Here is a 20,533-nt window from a genome sequence, read left to right on the forward strand (position 1 = left end):
CATAGGGAGCATAGGGGACATGATGCGGTAGGATGGTGATCCCAAGGAAGAGACCAATCCCCCAGCCACAGGCCTTGGACCCTGGAATGGTGTGCAGACATAGGCTTAGCTCTGTACCAAAGGGGTTGGTTAAGCTATGCACATAAAAAGCCATTTTTAAAGCATGAGTAAGATGGGCAAACATAAATCAAAATACAGGGATTTCATGGTGTGACGTGTCCAACCCACCTCTCCTCAACCAGGTGGTTCCACCACCATCCTCACAGCCTCACAGAGCACTGCTGGCTGCTGCACTGAGTTTGCCAGTTCTCACCCCAACAGAGACGCTGTGTGGGAGCAGCCTCCCCTCCTGGCAGAGGCAGGGGTGCTCACAGGTACTCGCCTGGTCCCCCCATTGCCGTGCAGGTAGATGATCACGGGGTGATCATCGCCAAGCGCTTCCTCGTACCACTTCTGGTCCTTGCCCCGCGCCTCAGCACCTCTGCTGTCCGGCACCGTGTGCCTGGGGGGCAGAGCGCGGTTACCTTGGGGGGCTGCAGGACACTGGTGCAGTCACCCAGCTGTGCCCACCCAGGATGCTGGGGCTGCCCCGCTCACCAGATGCCAACCATCACTCCTGGCTCGGTCATGAGGTACAGGTTGATGGTGTTGTTCAGCAGCAGCTCTGGCTGACGAAAGTCAACGAAGAAAGGAAAGGCCACTGGGAACAAAACCACAGCCACCACTCGGACAACTCGGCCGTGCTGCTGACGAGGGATGTGAGCACAGACGCTGTACAATGGTCTCTGTCTCTGCTGTGTGGTGTCTGTGCTGCTGCTGGCTTTCCTACCAGTGGGGAAGGGGTAATTTTTGTAACTCGAGTGTTGTGCAGAACGCGAGAACTGTTGCCCTGTTGTGTCATTGGCGTCCAAGGGGCTCTTTGCTGAAGCCTGAATTACGGACTGGGCTTGCTTGCACTAATGCAAAAACTGGGTGTCAGGGGTGAGGTGCTGCGGCCCAGACAGAGATAGCGTGGGCAGTGCAGCTGGACACAGCTGTCTAAGCCCTTGCAGGTGATGCTGAAGCAGGACTTGGGGTGCAGCTCTTGCCAGTCCTGAGGCATCAGTGCTGGGCAGTTTAAGGGGTAGTTGCAGTAGGGCTGTAACCCCCCACCCCCCTACACCATGTGATGCTCCTGGACACGGTTTGCATGGTCCTGTCCCAGGAGCAGCGCTCAGATCACAACAGTATCCCCATCCCCCAAGTATCCCGAAGCATCCTCGTGGCTGTGGGAGAATTAGAACGTTTTTCAGTAGTTTTTATTACTTACAACTTCTTTTATTTTTCTTTTTATTACAACTTTTTTATTACTTACAAGTTCAGTGCCGTAACAGGTTCCCGGTGTGGATTTGAGTAAGTGCTTGTGGTTGCTGCATGCAGCAGCTGGCATCACTTAATGTTCAAGAAGTCTCTGTAATAAGATGCAGTAAATCTTACACTGTTATTGCTGACCATCCTGTGCTGCGTCAGAGCACGGTTTCTGATCCTTAGATGTGGGTCTGTGCTGGGCTTAAAGCAAAGCTGTTTATGCAGGGCAAAGAGGAGATGGGACCTTGCTGCAGTGCCACAGCCCCATGACACCCAGGCTGAGGACAGGTTCGGGGCAGTGAGGAGCAACTGGAGTTCGAAAATTGATGCCAGTGATCAGTACAAGAGGGGAAGGAGCAGAGGGAAGACACCTGCATGGTTGTGACAGGGGGGATGCACCCCTGGAAGAAGAGGCCCAGGCTCATTCTGTACCCCCCCATTTCTGCAGAGCAGGACTTACTTCACCAAGGCAGGCACCTCTGGGTTGAAGGAGATGTAGTCATGGCCCAGGCCCAGCTTTTTGGGAAAGGTAATGAACTTCACCTTGGTTTTGTCCTTGTAGGCACTGCGTGCTGTCTCAAAGAGCTGACATGGGGTGGATGCTCAGTTAGTGGCATGTGGAGAGGACCCCATACCCCCTGTGGCATCCCGGGGACGGCCACCCCCTCTCCAGCCACTTCAGCCCTCCCACCCCAGGCTCAAACGTTGCCCACCCACATTAAAGCCCATGCACAGGGACCAGTCCCCACCTTGCGTCCCAGGAGCGGAGGCAGGATGGAATCATCTTCTGCGTGCAGGATGAGGAGCGGGCAGGACAGCACCTGCACGCTGCGAGTAGCAAGCACAATGCTGAGGAGTCACCCTGGAACTGATGGGCCCATGGGAGCCTCCCCAGCCCCTGCGAAATCTCTCACAGCAACCCTGACCCCCTGGCACTGCCCTTCAGAGCCAGCCCAGCCCATCGGTAGCTACAGGCAGCGGCTGAACCGCTGCGGGGTGATGCCCACGCCATTTGTCCTCGCATGGCAGCACCAAGCACCCTAAAAGCTTAGACCTGTTTATAGGGTGCTCAGGCTTCAAAAGCTTCAAGGCTTTCAGTAAAGGCTATTGAGCTGTGTGTGCCGCACCGCAGGTGGGACTGGAGCGTGTAGTGCTCACAAAGAGGATGGTGGTTTGCGGACTTTATGCAGTGATAATACTGGTATCTGAAGCTGTGCAAATAAAAAGCCACTCATAAAGCATGAGTAAGATGAGTAAACCTAAATCAGAACATAGGCGTTTCATGGTGTGACATGTCCAACCCACCTCTCCTCGACCAGGTGGTCCCACTACCATCCCCACAGGGCAGTGGTGCCCCTTCCCACCGGACACTCACTTCTCATCGCTGTGGAAGAACATGTCAGCCAGAGCGAGCGAGTCCAGGATGAGGTACTCAAAGCCCGGGAACTGGCGGTAGATCTGCCAGGGAGAGAGTTGGGGGGTGCTAAGCTTTGCCCTTGACTGATGCACCCTTTCCCTGCAAAGGGAGGAACACCCAGGCAGCTGGGGCTGCCTCTGAGAGCCCTTGATCTGTCACCATGGTGGGACCCTGTGGACTGAAGCCGTGGGCTCACCTTGGTGAGGGGGATGTGCGCAGCTGCCTCACGGATGTTGGTGTAGGGCGATTCCAAGACAATGGCATCAACCTGGACTCCTGAGGTCAGAGTGCAGTGAGAACAGGCATGGCTGTGGGGGAATTTCTCTCCCCAGGCATCAGCCATGAGACCAAAATGCCCTCTTCCCTCTAAGAAGCATGGGAATGGTCACTTGTCCCTGCTCCAAGAGCTGACCCTGATACTTTAGCAGACAGTGAAAGGGATCCCCAGCTCCTCAGTGGCCCCTGAATTGTGGCACACCAGGGACATGCAGAGCCCAGAGGACAACTGCACAGGGCCAACCCAGCCACAATGGCCCTTACCTCGCTCCTCCTGCAGTTTTCTTGCTGCATTTGTGGCAATCCTGTGAGAAGAGAGGGGACAGGGAGGGAGAGCAGCGATGATGCCCCAGTGGGATGCACAGCACCCTTAACACCCCCTTTGCCTGCTGGGTTTTGCCTTTGCAGATGCTTCCACCAAGGAGCTGCTCCAACCCCTTGTCCATCCCCAAGTGGCATTACTCTGGCAGCAGTGTCACAGCTCAGGGACTGTCTGCAGACTCCAGTGAGGCAGCACGCATGGAGTGAACCCCCCATCTATTGCCCAGCCCCACCCCTACCCTGTCCCCAGCGAGTGTCCCCAGAAGACAATGATGCTGTTCCCAATCCGTGCTTTAGCCCAGTCATAGAGTGCCAGGACATCCGTGGTGAAGCCGTTCTCCGTGGGATGCCCGCTAGAGTCCCCATAGCCTGCAGGGGACACGACTAGGTGTCACGACCCTGGGGAGGCTGGCCCCACAGGGGTCACTCAGCAAGAGGCAGGAGGATGACTTTACCTCTGTAGTCGAGAGCCAGGATGTGGAAGCCAGCAGCACCCATTGTCTGTTGGAGGAGCAGCACTGTTTTATGCCTGGGTGGAGGTTGCACCCTAGGACCCCCAGCATGGTGGGGTTCACTCTGGCCAGGGTCTCCCTTGAGTCCCTAGGGCCAGTGTGAGCCTTACTCCCAGCAGGTGCCAGTCCCCTCACAGGGAACCACTTACCTTCAAGAACTGGATGCGGTGTCTTGCAGCTCTGATGGGAAAAATGAGGTTAGAGCTCAGGCAGGGACCCTCAAAGGACCTTCCCCTCCAGCACCAAGGGACTGGGGTGACCTCCTCTCAGGAGGGCAGAGCTGGATGCTCTGGGCTGAGTGGGATTTGGCGTTTCCCTTGAACTCCAAGGGGACTGTCCTTGACTCGTGGGATCAGACACCGCTGCAGCAGCCCTGGCCAGGCAACACTGCTGGCTGCTGCACCGAGTTTGCCAGTTCTCACCCCAACAGAGACGCTGTGTGGGAGCAGCCTCCCCTCCTGGCAGAGGCAGGGGTGCTCACAGGTACTCGCCTGGTCCCCCCATTGCCGTGCAGGTAGATGATCACGGGGTGATCATCGCCAAGCGCTTCCTCGTACCACTTCTGGTCCTTGCCCCGCGCCTCAGCACCTCTGCTGTCCGGCACCGTGTGCCTGGGGGGCAGAGCGCGGTTACCTTGGGGGGCTGCAGGACACTGGTGCAGTCACCCAGCTGTGCCCACCCAGGATGCTGGGGCTGCCCCGCTCACCAGATGCCAACCATCACTCCCGGCTCGGTCATGAGGTACAGGTTGATGGTGTTGTTCAGCAGCAGCTCTGGCTGACGAAAGTCAACGAAGAAAGGAAAGGCCACTGGGGAAAAAAAATCACAGCCATCACTCGGGCAACCCAGGAATCATCACATCCAGCTGCTTTTATGCAATTGTTCCAAAGCAGGATGTTACTGGTTTTAAATTATTTGCCTGGAACCCCAGGGCCATTCGCAGCCCAGCTCAAGAATGGAGAAGTGAGCACAGCCCTCAGCCACCTCCTCCCACCCAGATTTCTAGCCCCATTGGCACTGTGCGTGCTCACGTGTTGCAACTTCAGGCAGTAAGCAGGGTGGACAGCACCATGTTATTACAGGTTGCAAGACACGAGGCACCAACAGAAATTCCCTCCATGCCTCCTCCGCAAGCCCATGGCAAGGGGGCATCAATGGGTGCTGTACCAGTGCCACCCATGCACTGGGTGCACCCCACCCACATTGCAGGGACCCTTCAACTCTCTTCCTGATGAATTCCAAGCGGGGTGGTTCTCCCAGCCTGGGGCACTCACGGAAGTTCAGGTAGACAAATTTGGTGAGCAGGACAGGGAAGAGGCGGATGAGGATGGGCACAGAGATGTAGATGAGGAGCGGGACCAGGAGGACAGTGCGCAGCCGGGTACACCAGCGCAGCCAGCCCCTGCAAACAAGGCATCTTGTTAGCACATCCCTTCCCACCCCACAGGCTTTGGGGCACAGCAGAGTGGATTCCTGCTCCCAACCCCAGTTGTGAAGGCAGTGGCTTGTCCCCTGTAAGGGCCTGAGGCTGCTCTTTGTGTTCCTCTGCCATGGGGAGCTGGTTACCCACAGCAGGATTGTATTTGGCTTTTGGGCATGGAGCCAAGCTGTCAGAGCAGCCCCACTGTGACACAGCATCATGAGAGGCCATGATCCAGCCCCCCACAGCCTCCCACGGGAAGAAGGGCAGGGCAAGCACTAGGGCCAGGAGCTGCAAGCCAAACCGGCAATGAGGAGCGACCCATACTCTGTGGCAACACCCTGAGCTGTGACTGCTGAGACATTGTCACAGAGGTGTCCCCAAGCCCAGCACCAACAGCCTCTGTGATTCTCCAGGGACAAAGAGGAAATATGGGGAAGGGGCTTGCGAAACCCACAGCCTGTGGGAGAAACCAATCCCCAGAGCGATGTCCTGCAGTGCCATCAGTACAGGGTAGTGAGTGTGACCACCTCTGACAGCATCATGCTCCCAAGGGCTAGGGGACCCATCCAGCTGCCCCAGCTATGCCCTCTGCAGCAAGCCATTGGCTAGCTGAAGCCCCAGCCTCCGAGAGGGATGGGAAAGCCAAGAGCTGCAGCTTGTCCAGCATCAACATCTTTCATGGGCTGATGGTGCTGGGTGATGGGGAAAGTAGTCCAGGCACAGCACCAGGGGTTGAGGGCAGAGGTTTCTGACATGCGTCCAAGCACAGCTCACTCCTGCTGAAGAGGACTGAGTCCAGTGCCTGTCCTGGGGAGTGCTGCAAGATGCCAAGAAAGGGTTGCAAAAGGGGTGCCAGGGCAGGGTGCCATAGTCCCCTGGGCACCTGCGCCCCTCCAAGAAGCCTGACATACAGGGTGACATGAGCCATGATGGAGCCATGGGGAGCTTCTTAAGCCCCAGTCACACCCTGAGACTTCAGACTGAGCAGTCTCACCAGCAGCAATGGGCCAGAGATGCCCTCACAGTCACTGCAGTGAATGAGGCACTGCTCTTGGTCTACACCCAATATTCAAGTGCAGGGGCGAGCGCTCACACCCATCCTTGCACAATACCTGCTGCAGGTGAGCACTGACGCATCCAGTCCAGGGGGACGTGCCCACTGAAGGGCACCTGACAGCTGGGATGTCAACAGGCTGAAGAATGGCTTCATGGGGCTAGCAAGGTGACATGGGGACACAGCCACAGCATGGCATCATGAGGATGGAGGCACAGCCATGGTATGGGGGATCATGCCCATGGCAGGATCCACATGGAGCCACGGCCATCATGGCTGGTGCAGGGTGGCACGGCCATGCCAGGGGGATAGGTACAGGGTCATGGCCTCAGCAAGTGACCAAGGCCACGCCGTGGGGACGCAGGAGCATGGCCACAGCACAGATGGGCTCGGCAGGGTGGGACACCTGGCAGGGGCCCCGTGGGCCGCGGCACGGAGACAAACCCACGGCACAGGGGCACAGCGGTGGCACATGGCCACGGGAGACGCGGCAGGGAACAAGGCCGGGGTACAGAGCGTGGCCACGAACGAGGACAGCGGGAGCCGGTGGACACGGTCCCTGCGAGCACAGCCGCGGCGCTAGGCAGCGCCCCTACGCTGGCCCGGCAGCCCAGGATGCCGGCACCGCGGCGGGTACTCACCGCCGCTCCTGCCGGGCCCCGCTCTCCGCCTGGCCTCTGCTTTCTGCCCTGGCCCTCCTCTCCGTCTGGGAACTGAACTCCTCCCAGGCCCTGTCGCCGTCGCTGCGGCCGCCGCCGCCATCGCCATCGCCAAACTCCCGGCGCCGCCGCGACATCGCCACCACTTCCGCCGACTGCCCGCGCCGCGGCCCGTTCCCATTCAGGCCCCGCCCCAACTCCAGCCACCCCGGGGCGGGGCCGAGGCTGCCCAACGGCTGCCGCCGCGGCCCGGGGGGCGCTGCAGGGAGCCCGGGGCCCGCAGGGAGGTGACGCGCGGGGCGCGCCGGCCGTGCCGAGGGAGAGATTCCGGATAAGACCGCCAAAATAATCATAAAAATGCAGGTTTGAAACCAACGCGGGTGTCCCCGCTCCTTCTGGAAGGGGAGGAACCTGCTGCTGGTTCCTTTCCCCGTGTGTGTCCCCTGTGTCCTGCTGTGTCCCCTGTGCCGTAGGTCTGTCTCCGTGCCACAGCCTTGCGGCGCTATTGAAGCCATCACCGTATGCTGTGGCCATGCTGCTGTGTCCCCACAGCGTGGCCTTGTCACTTGCTGAGGTCAGGATGCCATACTGTGGCTGTGGCTCCATGTCACCCTGCCATGGGTGTGATCCCCCATACCATGGCTGTGCCCCACTCTCATGATGCCATGCTGTGGCTGTGTCCCCATGTCACCTTGCTATCCCCATGAAGCCATTCCTTGGCCTGTTGCCATCCCAGATGTCAGAGGTGCCTCGCGGTGGGCATATCCCCATGGACTGTACATGCCAGGGCTCAGCTGCAGCAGGTATTGTGCAAAGATGGGTGTGAGCGCTTGCCCCTGCACTTGAATGTGGGCTGTAAACCAAGAGCAGCACTTCATTCACTGCATGGGTGGCACTGATACAGCACCCATCTGATGCCCCCTGCCATAGGCTTGCAGAGGGGACATTGAGCTACCTTTTCCATTGGTGCCTTGTGTTGTGCAAGTGATGTGAAGGGATAACCAATGTACAGGGGGGTTAGGGTTAAGCCGCTTAGAATCATAGAATAGTTAGGGTTGGAAAGGACCTTAAGATCATCTAGTTCCAAACCCCCTGCCATGGGCATCCCTGCTCACACTAAACCATGTCACCCAAGGCCTCATCCAACCTGGCCTTGAACAAGGCCAAGGATGGAGCATTCACAACCTCCCTGGGCAACCCATTCCAGTGCCTCACCACCCTCAAAGTAAAGAATTTCTTCCTTATATCCAATCTAGACTTCACCTGTTTAAGTTTGAACCCGTTACCCCTTGTCCTGTCACTACAGTCCCTGATGAATAGTCCATCCCCAGCATCCTTGTAGGCCCCTTCAGATACTGGAAGGCTGCTATGAGGTCTCCATGCTTGCTTAACATGTTACTGCTTACTCATGCTTACTCAACAAATGCTGCTCAACACTTGTGCTTGCTGGAACAGGGTGGGAGGATCAAGGCTATTGATAAGAGGAAGGAACAGTAACTCGGTTCCTGCTCTCCGGACCCCTAAACCAGCTGAAATTAGCTTTGCAGTTTGGACAGTGACTAAATCACTAGGGAACATGCGCGACACCTAGAGGTGAGAAGTTCAAGGAAGACTATTTCATCTTGAGACCCACGACCACCCGGAAACACTACGCAAGCAAGGAGCTTTTACCTCATCATAATACGAGAGGGGATAGGTCATGTATATGACCATACACAACACGTATAAGTGTTTTGTGTAACCCCATGAACATGTATAAATATGAAGGAGAACAATGCTGAGGTGCACATGCCTTTGGAGGAGCGATCCCCCATGTGCCTCAGTGCTGAATAAAGCATACCTACTTTACAACTTTAATGAGTTGTGGAGTCTACCCACGTATCACAACCTGTGGGAAGGGATGTGCTAACAAGATGCCTTGTTTGCAGGGCTGGCTGCACTGGTGTACCCGGCTGTGCACTGTCCTCCTGGTCCCGCTCCTCATCTACATCTCTGTGCCCATCCTCATCCGCCTCTTCCCTGTCCTGCTCACCAAATTTGTCTACCTGAACTTCCGTGAGTGCCCCAGGCTGGGAGAACCACCCTGCTTGGAATTCATCAGGAAGAGAGTTGAAGGGTCCCTGCAATGTGGGTGGGGTGCACCCAGTGCATGGGTGGCACTGGTACAGCACCCATTGATGCCCCCTTGCCATGGGCTTGCGGAGGAGGCATGGAGGGAATTTCTGTTGGTGCCTCGTGTCTTGCAACCTGTAATAACATGGTGCTGTCCACCCTGCTTACTGCCTGAAGTTGCAACACGTGAGCACGCACAGTGCCAATGGGGCTAGAAATCTGGGTGGGAGGAGGTGGCTGAGGGCTGTGCTCACTTCTCCATTCTTGAGCTGGGCTGCGAATGGCCCTGGGGTTCCAGGCAAATAATTTAAAACCAGTAACATCCTGCTTTGGAACAATTGCATAAAAGCAGCTGGATGTGATGATTCCTGGGTTGCCCGAGTGATGGCTGTGATTTTTTTTCCCCAGTGGCCTTTCCTTTCTTCGTTGACTTTCGTCAGCCAGAGCTGCTGCTGAACAACACCATCAACCTGTACCTCATGACCGAGCCGGGAGTGATGGTTGGCATCTGGTGAGCGGGGCAGCCCCAGCATCCTGGGTGGGCACAGCTGGGTGACTGCACCAGTGTCCTGCAGCCCCCCAAGGTAACCGCGCTCTGCCCCCCAGGCACACGGTGCCGGACAGCAGAGGTGCTGAGGCGCGGGGCAAGGACCAGAAGTGGTACGAGGAAGCGCTTGGCGATGATCACCCCGTGATCATCTACCTGCACGGCAATGGGGGGACCAGGCGAGTACCTGTGAGCACCCCTGCCTCTGCCAGGAGGGGAGGCTGCTCCCACACAGCGTCTCTGTTGGGGTGAGAACTGGCAAACTCGGTGCAGCAGCCAGCAGTGTTGCCTGGCCAGGGCTGCTGCAGCGGTGTCTGATCCCACGAGTCAAGGACAGTCCCCTTGGAGTTCAAGGGAAACGCCAAATCCCACTCAGCCCAGAGCATCCAGCTCTGCCCTCCTGAGAGGAGGTCACCCCAGTCCCTTGGTGCTGGAGGGGAAGGTCCTTTGAGGGTCCCTGCCTGAGCTCTAACCTCATTTTTCCCATCAGAGCTGCAAGACACCGCATCCAGTTCTTGAAGGTAAGTGGTTCCCTGTGAGGGGACTGGCACCTGCTGGGAGTAAGGCTCACACTGGCCCTAGGGACTCAAGGGAGACCCTGGCCAGAGTGAACCCCACCATGCTGGGGGTCCTAGGGTGCAACCTCCACCCAGGCATAAAACAGTGCTGCTCCTCCAACAGACAATGGGTGCTGCTGGCTTCCACATCCTGGCTCTCGACTACAGAGGTAAAGTCATCCTCCTGCCTCTTGCTGAGTGACCCCTGTGGGGCCAGCCTCCCCAGGGTCGTGACACCTAGTCGTGTCCCCTGCAGGCTATGGGGACTCTAGCGGGCATCCCACGGAGAACGGCTTCACCACGGATGTCCTGGCACTCTATGACTGGGCTAAAGCACGGATTGGGAACAGCATCATTGTCTTCTGGGGACACTCGCTGGGGACAGGGTAGGGGTGGGGCTGGGCAATAGATGGGGGGTTCACTCCATGCGTGCTGCCTCACTGGAGTCTGCAGACAGTCCCTGAGCTGTGACACTGCTGCCAGAGTAATGCCACTTGGGGATGGACAAGGGGTTGGAGCAGCTCCTTGGTGGAAGCATCTGCAAAGGCAAAACCCAGCAGGCAAAGGGGGTGTTAAGGGTGCTGTGCATCCCACTGGGGCATCATCGCTGCTCTCCCTCCCTGTCCCCTCTCTTCTCACAGGATTGCCACAAATGCAGCAAGAAAACTGCAGGAGGAGCGAGGTAAGGGCCATTGTGGCTGGGTTGGCCCTGTGCAGTTGTCCTCTGGGCTCTGCATGTCCCTGGTGTGCCACAATTCAGGGGCCACTGAGGAGCTGGGGATCCCTTTCACTGTCTGCTAAAGTATCAGGGTCAGCTCTTGGAGCAGGGACAAGTGACCATTCCCATGCTTCTTAGAGGGAAGAGGGCATTTTGGTCTCATGGCTGATGCCTGGGGAGAGAAATTCCCCCACAGCCATGCCTGTTCTCACTGCACTCTGACCTCAGGAGTCCAGGTTGATGCCATTGTCTTGGAATCGCCCTACACCAACATCCGTGAGGCAGCTGCGCACATCCCCCTCACCAAGGTGAGCCCACGGCTTCAGTCCACAGGGTCCCACCATGGTGACAGATCAAGGGCTCTCAGAGGCAGCCCCAGCTGCCTGGGTGTTCCTCCCTTTGCAGGGAAAGGGTGCATCAGTCAAGGGCAAAGCTTAGCACCCCCCAACTCTCTCCCTGGCAGATCTACCGCCAGTTCCCGGGCTTTGAGTACCTCATCCTGGACTCGCTCGCTCTGGCTGACATGTTCTTCCACAGCGATGAGAAGTGAGTGTCCGGTGGGAAGGGGCACCACTGCCCTGTGGGGATGGTAGTGGGACCACCTGGTCGAGGAGAGGTGGGTTGGACATGTCACACCATGAAACGCCTATGTTCTGATTTAGGTTTACTCATCTTACTCATGCTTTATGAGTGGCTTTTTATTTGCACAGCTTCAGATACCAGTATTATCACTGCATAAAGTCCGCAAACCACCATCCTCTTTGTGAGCACTACACGCTCCAGTCCCACCTGCGGTGCGGCACACACAGCTCAATAGCCTTTACTGAAAGCCTTGAAGCTTTTGAAGCCTGAGCACCCTATAAACAGGTCTAAGCTTTTAGGGTGCTTGGTGCTGCCATGCGAGGACAAATGGCGTGGGCATCACCCCGCAGCGGTTCAGCCGCTGCCTGTAGCTACCGATGGGCTGGGCTGGCTCTGAAGGGCAGTGCCAGGGGGTCAGGGTTGCTGTGAGAGATTTCGCAGGGGCTGGGGAGGCTCCCATGGGCCCATCAGTTCCAGGGTGACTCCTCAGCATTGTGCTTGCTACTCGCAGCGTGCAGGTGCTGTCCTGCCCGTTCCTCATCCTGCACGCAGAAGATGATTCCATCCTGCCTCCGCTCCTGGGACGCAAGGTGGGGACTGGTCCCTGTGCATGGGCTTTAATGTGGGTGGGCAACGTTTGAGCCTGGGGTGGGAGGGCTGAAGTGGCTGGAGAGGGGGTGGCCGTCCCCGGGATGCCACAGGGGGTATGGGGTCCTCTCCACATGCCACTAACTGAGCATCCACCCCATGTCAGCTCTTTGAGACAGCACGCAGTGCCTACAAGGACAAAACCAAGGTGAAGTTCATTACCTTTCCCAAAAAGCTGGGCCTGGGCCATGACTACATCTCCTTCAACCCAGAGGTGCCTGCCTTGGTGAAGTAAGTCCTGCTCTGCAGAAATGGGGGGGTACAGAATGAGCCTGGGCCTCTTCTTCCAGGGGTGCATCCCCCCTGTCACAACCATGCAGGTGTCTTCCCTCTGCTCCTTCCCCTCTTGTACTGATCACTGGCATCAATTTTCGAACTCCAGTTGCTCCTCACTGCCCCGAACCTGTCCTCAGCCTGGGTGTCATGGGGCTGTGGCACTGCAGCAAGGTCCCATCTCCTCTTTGCCCTGCATAAACAGCTTTGCTTTAAGCCCAGCACAGACCCACATCTAAGGATCAGAAACCGTGCTCTGACGCAGCACAGGATGGTCAGCAATAACAGTGTAAGATTTACTGCATCTTATTACAGAGACTTCTTGAACATTAAGTGATGCCAGCTGCTGCATGCAGCAACCACAAGCACTTACTCAAATCCACACCGGGAACCTGTTACGGCACTGAACTTGTAAGTAATAAAAAAGTTGTAATAAAAAGAAAAATAAAAGAAGTTGTAAGTAATAAAAACTACTGAAAAACGTTCTAATTCTCCCACAGCCACGAGGATGCTTCGGGATACTTGGGGGATGGGGATACTGTTGTGATCTGAGCGCTGCTCCTGGGACAGGACCATGCAAACCGTGTCCAGGAGCATCACATGGTGTAGGGGGGTGGGGGGTTACAGCCCTACTGCAACTACCCCTTAAACTGCCCAGCACTGATGCCTCAGGACTGGCAAGAGCTGCACCCCAAGTCCTGCTTCAGCATCACCTGCAAGGGCTTAGACAGCTGTGTCCAGCTGCACTGCCCACGCTATCTCTGTCTGGGCCGCAGCACCTCACCCCTGACACCCAGTTTTTGCATTAGTGCAAGCAAGCCCAGTCCGTAATTCAGGCTTCAGCAAAGAGCCCCTTGGACGCCAATGACACAACAGGGCAACAGTTCTCGCGTTCTGCACAACACTCGAGTTACAAAAATTACCCCTTCCCCACTGGTAGGAAAGCCAGCAGCAGCACAGACACCACACAGCGGAGACAGAGACCATTGTACAGCGTCTGTGCTCACATCCCTCGTCAGCAGCACGGCCGAGTTGTCCGAGTGGTGGCTGTGGTTTTGTTCCCAGTGGCCTTTCCTTTCTTCGTTGACTTTCGTCAGCCAGAGCTGCTGCTGAACAACACCATCAACCTGTACCTCATGACCGAGCCAGGAGTGATGGTTGGCATCTGGTGAGCGGGGCAGCCCCAGCATCCTGGGTGGGCACAGCTGGGTGACTGCACCAGTGTCCTGCAGCCCCCCAAGGTAACCGCGCTCTGCCCCCCAGGCACACGGTGCCGGACAGCAGAGGTGCTGAGGCGCGGGGCAAGGACCAGAAGTGGTACGAGGAAGCGCTTGGCGATGATCACCCCGTGATCATCTACCTGCACGGCAATGGGGGGACCAGGCGAGTACCTGTGAGCACCCCTGCCTCTGCCAGGAGGGGAGGCTGCTCCCACACAGCGTCTCTGTTGGGGTGAGAACTGGCAAACTCAGTGCAGCAGCCAGCAGTGCTCTGTGAGGCTGTGAGGATGGTGGTGGAACCACCTGGTTGAGGAGAGGTGGGTTGGACACGTCACACCATGAAATCCCTGTATTTTGATTTATGTTTGCCCATCTTACTCATGCTTTAAAAATGGCTTTTTATGTGCATAGCTTAACCAACCCCTTTGGTACAGAGCTAAGCCTATGTCTGCACACCATTCCAGGGTCCAAGGCCTGTGGCTGGGGGATTGGTCTCTTCCTTGGGATCACCATCCTACCGCATCATGTCCCCTATGCTCCCTATGAAGACTGCAAGAGCCAAAGCCCCCAGTACTGACGTGTTGGCCACTGGCTTTATTCATGCAAACACAAAGGCGGCGCGTTTCCTCAGCAGGCAGAACTGATGCAAAGGCTGCAGCCTGGAAATAAAACAAGGATATATTCTTTTCAAGCATGACCTTGCTAAACCCCTTTAATTACTTTCCATGTGGCTATGGGATTCCCTGGCCCTGGGCAGGCAAACTGCTCTGCCTTTCTCCAGCCTTGCTGTGGGCAATGCTGAATTCATGCTGAGTTTCCTGTGCAGTTCATCGAGCCTGGTCTCAGTGACACTCTGCAGCAGCAGTGGCAATGTCCCTCGGTCCATCTGTACTAGCACAGCGACTTGCCCAGCCCAGCTCACGGCCTGGCTGCCCAGAGCCCCTCACCCGCACACATGGCAGAAAGGGATGGGGGTCTATGCCCTGACCAGCCCCAGCCTTCTGAGAGGGGTCCTCTCTGACAGGAGACTTGTGATGTTTTGGACATGACCTGCTGTGATTTGGCCCAAGCCCCGGGACCACACATGAGCCAGCACTGGGGACACTGCTGGAAACAAGAGATTGGACAAGGGTCAAAACATCAATTATTCTCTTTGCGTGGACTTCCCTGCATGCAAAAGAATAACTCTGGCCCCCAGGCCCCCTGCTAGCAGCAGCGTGCATGACAGCCTAGCTGGGACACCCAGCTAGTGCCTAGCTGGGGGCACGGGTCACTTGCTGCTGCTTCAACTGAAACAGCAGAGCCTTTTGCTCCTGCTGTGAATCCTTGTGTTCACCTGAATCTGCTGCTCCCCATTCACAGGCCTTCTGTGGCCAGCACAGATGGTGCTTTGCAGCCTGCGGTGGTTTCTTAGCAGATTTTGGGAGAATCCTGCACAGCCTCTGACTTCCACAGCATCTGACTTCCACAGCAGTGAGAGCTCTGCAAAGCAAGTGATCAATGTCACCACCAGAGATAAAGATGTCATTGTCATCATAAATTAGCAATGACAAAGCAAAAAAAAAACCCCAAAACCTAAACTAAACTCAACTAAAATAAAGGAAAAGACAAGAAAAGAAAAAGAGAAAAAAGAAAAGAATGAAAACGAGAAAAGAGAAAAGAAAAGAAAGGAAAAGAAAAAAGGGCTCTGAAACCATCAGCAAAACCGAACAAAGTGGGCATGTAGGAAAAGACGCCGTAGGAAAATCCAGCCGGAAACCTCCCCCTCTCACAGCTCGTGCGGGGAGAAGCATGGAAAGAAAGAAGCCCAAGCTTTGCCGGTTTTGCATAGAACAATGGCGAGCCGTGCGCTGTCGCGCCCCCTCGGCTGCGGCTCATTGCTGCCATCGCATGTCCAGCCCCTGCTGTACAAGCCGCATTTCCCCCACCACGCTCGGGACCGAGCCAGCACAGCTTCTCACTTGTAGGAGTTTCCCTCCAGCCCGGGAGATCCTCATGTTTGCGACGTTTGCTGTGCTGGCCCCTTATGGCACCAAGTATTTGCGCCATCCCGGTGCACGCGCGGCATCTGCCATAATCCTGGGCTGATCCCCTTCAGCTCTTGCAGCCCAATAAAGCCCTGCAAGCAGTTTAGGCTGCACCCTGCCCATCCCCACTGACAGCAATGCGAGGCGTTGGGACCGTCTCTCCTGTCCTCTTCACGGCAATGCGCTGCTGCCCCAGCTGCAGCCCAGCTGCACCCACCAGGGATGGGGGGAAATTTGGGGTGGAAGCAAAAAGCTCTCATGAATAAAACCAGCTGGATGTGCTGATGGCTTCCGCTTGTCCTCCTGCTCCCTCAGCGCGGGCAGAGCAGCTTGCGGCTGGCCTGGGCCGCGTTACTGCAGCATCTGCTGATGGGGAACCCGCACCCACCTGCCCACAGCCCTGCTTTGACGGGACCTGCCTGGATCTGCATTCGGGGCTGGCACAGGCTGCTGCGTCCGCACCAACCTCCCTGATTCACAGAGCTGCGCATGAGCACCCTGCTGAGCAACACCTCAACTGTCCACCACGGGTGCCGGAGAGTGCAGCGCCACATGCCCAGCGCCTGCCTTGTCTCAGCAGCCTGTCCCACCATCGTGTCCTGCCTCGCCTGGCCCTGGAGCTCAGCTGGAACGGCAGGAGCAGCTCGGTGTGTGTTGGTCTTGCTCAGGAGGGCGGGTGGCATAAGAGCAGCCCGAAACGCTCGCATGGTCTGGCTGCTCCTCCAGGAACGGGTTTGCTCCCAGCCCTGCTGAGGTGTATTTATCAAAGCCCTCTCTGCTGTGGGCCATGCTGGCTGGTTCGGTGACACGGGCAATGGCCCAGTCGTGCATCCCTGTGTCCAAGCAGCGCGTCCTTCTGCGCCGATCCGAGTCTCAGGGAATTACCGGTGAAACGAAGATATGCCTTTCCTGGTGGGAAGTTTCAGCTCCAGCCGACTCAGCCTGACAGAGCGGGAATCGCAGCCGAGAGGGGAACCAGCAGCAGGTTCCTTCCCTTCCAGAAGGAGCGGGGACACCCGCGTTGGTTTCAAACCTGCATTTTTATGATTATTTTGGCGGTCTTATCCGGAATCTCTCCCTCGGCACGGCCGGCGCGCCCCGCGCGTCACCTCCCTGCGGGCCCCGGGCTCCCTGCAGCGCCCCCCGGGCCGCGGCGGCAGCCGTTGGGCAGCCTCGGCCCCGCCCCGGGGTGGCTGGAGTTGGGGCGGGGCCTGAATGGGAACGGGCCGCGGCTCTGGCGGCGGCGGGAGTGGGGCTGTGGCGACTGCGACGGCGACAGGGCCTGGGGGGAGTTCAGTTCCTAATTCAGCTTTGCAATGTTGGGGCTGGGGCTGAGTCACTCAGGAAACGAGCTGACGGGTTTGAGATACCGTAACCGAGCCAGGCAGACTCTGTGGTTGTGGTTAAAGACAGTATCGTCTCTGGACAAAGGGTACATACTGGGGTTAGAACGAATACGGTCTTTGTACAACCCATGCAACTTGGGGTTCCAAAACTATGAAGTTGGGGTTCCACATCTGCCAGAGAGTTATGAAATCGAACCATAAAAGGAGATAGATAAATAAGAGGAAGGGGCGTGGAAAATCGAGTAACGGGAGATGCAAACAGAGGAGGGACAAGTTGGCATGTGGATTATACATGCTGGACAGGCTGGAAATCTTGGAGTATCCAGCCAATGGGAAAACAAGGGAGGGAATGTGCGGACGAGATAGGAAATACAAATCCAAGTTCTGCCTTTTCTGTGCCTGCCGACTTGCCAGGAAACCCGGTTTTGCAAAAACGTCCATAAAGAATAGCTGCCGCTTCACTGCTGTGCCTGCCCTGAGCTTTTACAAGAGAAGTTTGTATCTCACAGCGTGGGGGCTCATCAGGGATCAAGTCCTTGTTGAGGGGACCTCCGCCACCAAAAGATGGGGAGACGTGTCCTGTTGATTTCAACGGCCTAGTGCGGCTCGACGGGGGTTCCGCAGCTACTGCCTAAAATCCTGAGACCATATTTATAAGGTAGGCCCAGTGAACCAGAGGGGGAAAAAGAGAGAGAGAGGAAAAAGTAGGCACCACTGCAGCAACCAGGCAACTCCGTGCAGGGGCCAAGGTAAGAAAATTGGACTTGAAGCATTACCTTGGTGGTTGGGACATTCTGAGAGACTTGAGCGGGTGTCTGAGACGTACAAATAAGTACAAAGAGAGTGTGGAGTCCGAATCTGCATTTCTATTATTCCGTGAGGGATACAGCCGGGGAAGGACAAAGTGTAAGGACTTGTTGAAAGGAAGTCTCAGGAAACAGAATGGAGAATAAGAAAAACAGGCCTGAGGAAAAGAGAAGGGATGAGAGGAATCATCCCAGGAATAATATTCCTCCAGAAAGCCCCTTAGGGAGGATGTTGAAAAATTGGAAAGACATGTCTTATATAAAAAGGGACAAGATGGTACAGTACTGTTATTTTATATGGACAAAGGAAAGTATTCAGCCAGTGGCCGTTTTTTGGCCAAAGTATGGGGCTAGGGAAGCATAAGAATGTCAGACTTTAAATCTTTATGTAAATGTCAAGGGGTAACGGGTTCAAACTTAAACAGGGGAGTTTAGATTAGATACAAGGAAGAAATTCTTTACTGTGAGAGTGGTGAGGCACTGGAATGGGTTGCCCAAAGAAGTGGTAAATGCTCCATCCCTGGTAGTGTCAAGGCCAAGTTGAACATAATCTCAGGTGGCACGGTTTAGTGTGAGGTGTCCCAGCTCATGGCAGGAGGGTTGGAACTAGATGATCTTAAGGTCCTTTCCAACCCTAACTATTCTATGATTCTGTGTTAAGGAACTTTTCTCACAAGAAGAGTCTGATTGTGCTGCATGCTGGGTATGCTGGGAGCCTGAGACGTGTAAGAGGTCTCCTGGGAGGCTCAGGTCGGGATCAACAGTGAAGCAGGAGGGAGAAATGCTGCCCCTCCCTGCAGTTCACTAGTTCCCCTTAAAAACAACAAACAAGAAAATCAAGGGAAATACTGAGGAACCTAAGGCATGGGATCCTCTAAAGAGTTTACCCCCTCCGTATGATTCCCCCCCAAATAGTTTATAACTTACCCCCAGACAATCCTAATGAGCAGGAGGTGCAGCATCTGCAGCTGTGATGGGTGCAGTGCCACTGGGCTCAGAGAAGCCCGCCCACGCTCAGATCACTGCTGTGTGTGTGCAGTTGGACATCAAGAGATGGTGACAAGAGAGGCTGACACAGCCTCTCTGGAAAGAGGCCAGCTCTGCACCACTGCCAGCACCACGCTGCCAGGGTGGGATGCATTGAGCAGAGGGGATGTGCGTATGCCAGGTCGGACCCAAGCTGCTTTGGCAGGGCTGACAGTGTGAGGCTCACGCAGTGCCTCCCTCTGCTGGGACCGGGCTGAGCCAGCAGTCTGAATCCCTCGCTTTCAGGAACAATAAATTCTCTTGCTGATTTTACGAAAGAGAAGGGGGGAAATGCTATAAATGACTTACAGTATTTCAGGAACATTGTTTGGCCCTGCAGTAGAAAAGCCTGCTCCACAACTTGCTGTTTGTGTTAGTGCAGTCAAGCTTATCAGATGGCTGTACCCTAGCCCCAGCTCCAGAAAGGCTGCTCACGAGCAGCCCCGTGAAGGCACAGCACACTTTGCACACATAATCACACACATGTGGAGCCATACACTTCATCGCACACATGTGCACTTGATCAGGTGCACTGAAATTATTAAACCAAAGGATAACTGTTTTGGGAGTAAAAAGAGAGGGATTTTCAGCGAGAGGGATCTTCAGTTCCCGTTTTTTAAGACACTACCTTGAATAATACAGTGAAACAATTCAAGGGCAATTGTTATACATTCCTGTAGCAGGAAGCAATTTGCTGGGGAGAGATTTAATTGTACAACTAGGGTTAGAAATGAAAACTTACAGGGATCAAATTTTGGTTTCAATGGTTCTATTAACGGAACAGGATGAGGAAAATACAGACCCAAGTTGCTTGGGTAAAAGAGGGAATTCGAACCTTGCCTAGAAAAGGCCTAAGGATATCCTCTTTGCCCTGGGTACACAGCTTTGCCCTAAGCCCAGCTCAGACCCACGTCTAGGGATCAGAAACCAGGCTCTGAAGCAGCACAGGATGGTCAGCAATAACAGTGTAAAATTTACTACGTCTTGTTACAGAGACTTCCTGAACATTAAAAGATGCCAGCTGCTGCATGCAGCAACCACAAGCACTTACTCAAATCCACACCGGGAACTTGCTGTTGTAAGTAATAAAATTTACTGAAAAATGTTCTAATTCTCCTACTGCCTCAAGGATGCTTCAGGTTTCTTGGGGGATGGGGATACTGTTGTGATCTGGGTGCTGCTCCTGGGACAGGACCACACAAACCGTGTCCAGGAGCATCATATGGGGCAGTGTTGGGGGTACACAGCCCTACTGCAACTACCCCTTAAACTGCCCAGCACTGATGCCTCAGGACTGGCAAGAGCTGCACCCCAAGTCCTGCTTCAGCATCACCTGCAAGGGCTTAGACAGCTGTGTCCAGCTGCGCTGCCCACGCTATCTCTGTCTGGGCCGCAGCACCTCACCCCTGACACCCAGTTTTTGCATTAGTGCAAGCAAGCCCAGTCCGTAATTCAGGCTTCAGCAAAGAGCCCCTTGGACTCCAATGACACAACAGGGCAACAGTTCTCGCATTCTGCACGACACTCGAGTTACAAAAATTACCCCTTCCCCACTGGTAGGAAAGCCAGCAGCAGCACAGACACCACACAGCGGAGACAGAGACCATTGTACAGCGTCTGTGCTCACATCCCTCAGCTCCAGCTGCCAGCAGCTCCGTGCCC

General features: G+C 55.7%; 2 protein-coding genes across 11 annotated transcripts; one reads left to right on the forward strand and one right to left on the reverse strand.

Moving 5' to 3' along the window:
• Window positions 1-887: 887 nt before the first annotated feature.
• LOC308221764 (protein ABHD12B-like) lies at window positions 888-7,367 on the reverse strand. Of its 2 annotated transcripts, XR_013956979.1 has the most exons (14): window positions 6,992-7,367; window positions 5,148-5,275; window positions 4,580-4,682; window positions 4,365-4,484; window positions 4,023-4,053; window positions 3,817-3,862; window positions 3,601-3,730; window positions 3,305-3,345; window positions 2,961-3,040; window positions 2,723-2,805; window positions 2,097-2,175; window positions 1,808-1,932; window positions 1,355-1,450; window positions 888-1,265 (listed from the first exon to the last, which is right to left on the reverse strand). XR_013956979.1 is itself a non-coding variant. In XM_080619036.1 (13 exons), the coding sequence occupies exons 1-13, from the start codon at window positions 7,360-7,362 to the stop codon at window positions 1,429-1,431; spliced, it is 1,359 nt and encodes a 452-aa protein (XP_080475162.1). In that variant the 5' UTR covers window positions 7,363-7,367; the 3' UTR covers window positions 1,276-1,428. The 2 variants fall into 2 exon arrangements, 1 of the variants encoding a protein (XP_080475162.1); XM_080619036.1 differs by lacking the exon at window positions 888-1,265 and having other exon boundaries at window positions 1,276-1,450.
• Window positions 7,237-13,082, forward strand: LOC308221765 (lysophosphatidylserine lipase ABHD12-like). 9 transcript variants are annotated; one of them, XR_013956981.1, is made up of 14 exons: window positions 7,237-7,372; window positions 8,938-9,064; window positions 9,530-9,632; window positions 9,728-9,847; window positions 10,159-10,189; window positions 10,350-10,395; window positions 10,482-10,611; window positions 10,867-10,907; window positions 11,172-11,251; window positions 11,407-11,489; window positions 12,037-12,115; window positions 12,280-12,404; window positions 12,762-12,857; window positions 12,947-13,082. XR_013956981.1 is itself a non-coding variant. In XM_080619038.1 (13 exons), the coding sequence occupies exons 1-13, from the start codon at window positions 7,367-7,369 to the stop codon at window positions 12,781-12,783; spliced, it is 993 nt and encodes a 330-aa protein (XP_080475164.1). In that variant the 5' UTR covers window positions 7,237-7,366; the 3' UTR covers window positions 12,784-12,936. The 9 variants fall into 9 exon arrangements, 2 of the variants coding, with proteins under 2 accessions (XP_080475164.1, XP_080475163.1); XR_013956980.1 differs by having other exon boundaries at window positions 11,172-11,489; XM_080619038.1 differs by lacking the exon at window positions 12,947-13,082 and having other exon boundaries at window positions 12,762-12,936.
• The last annotated feature ends 7,451 nt before the right edge of the window (window positions 13,083-20,533 follow it).

This window comes from Psittacula echo, assembly GCF_963264785.1.
Source record: "Psittacula echo genome assembly, chromosome: 5".
Lineage (NCBI taxonomy): Eukaryota > Metazoa > Chordata > Aves > Psittaciformes > Psittacidae > Psittacula > Psittacula echo.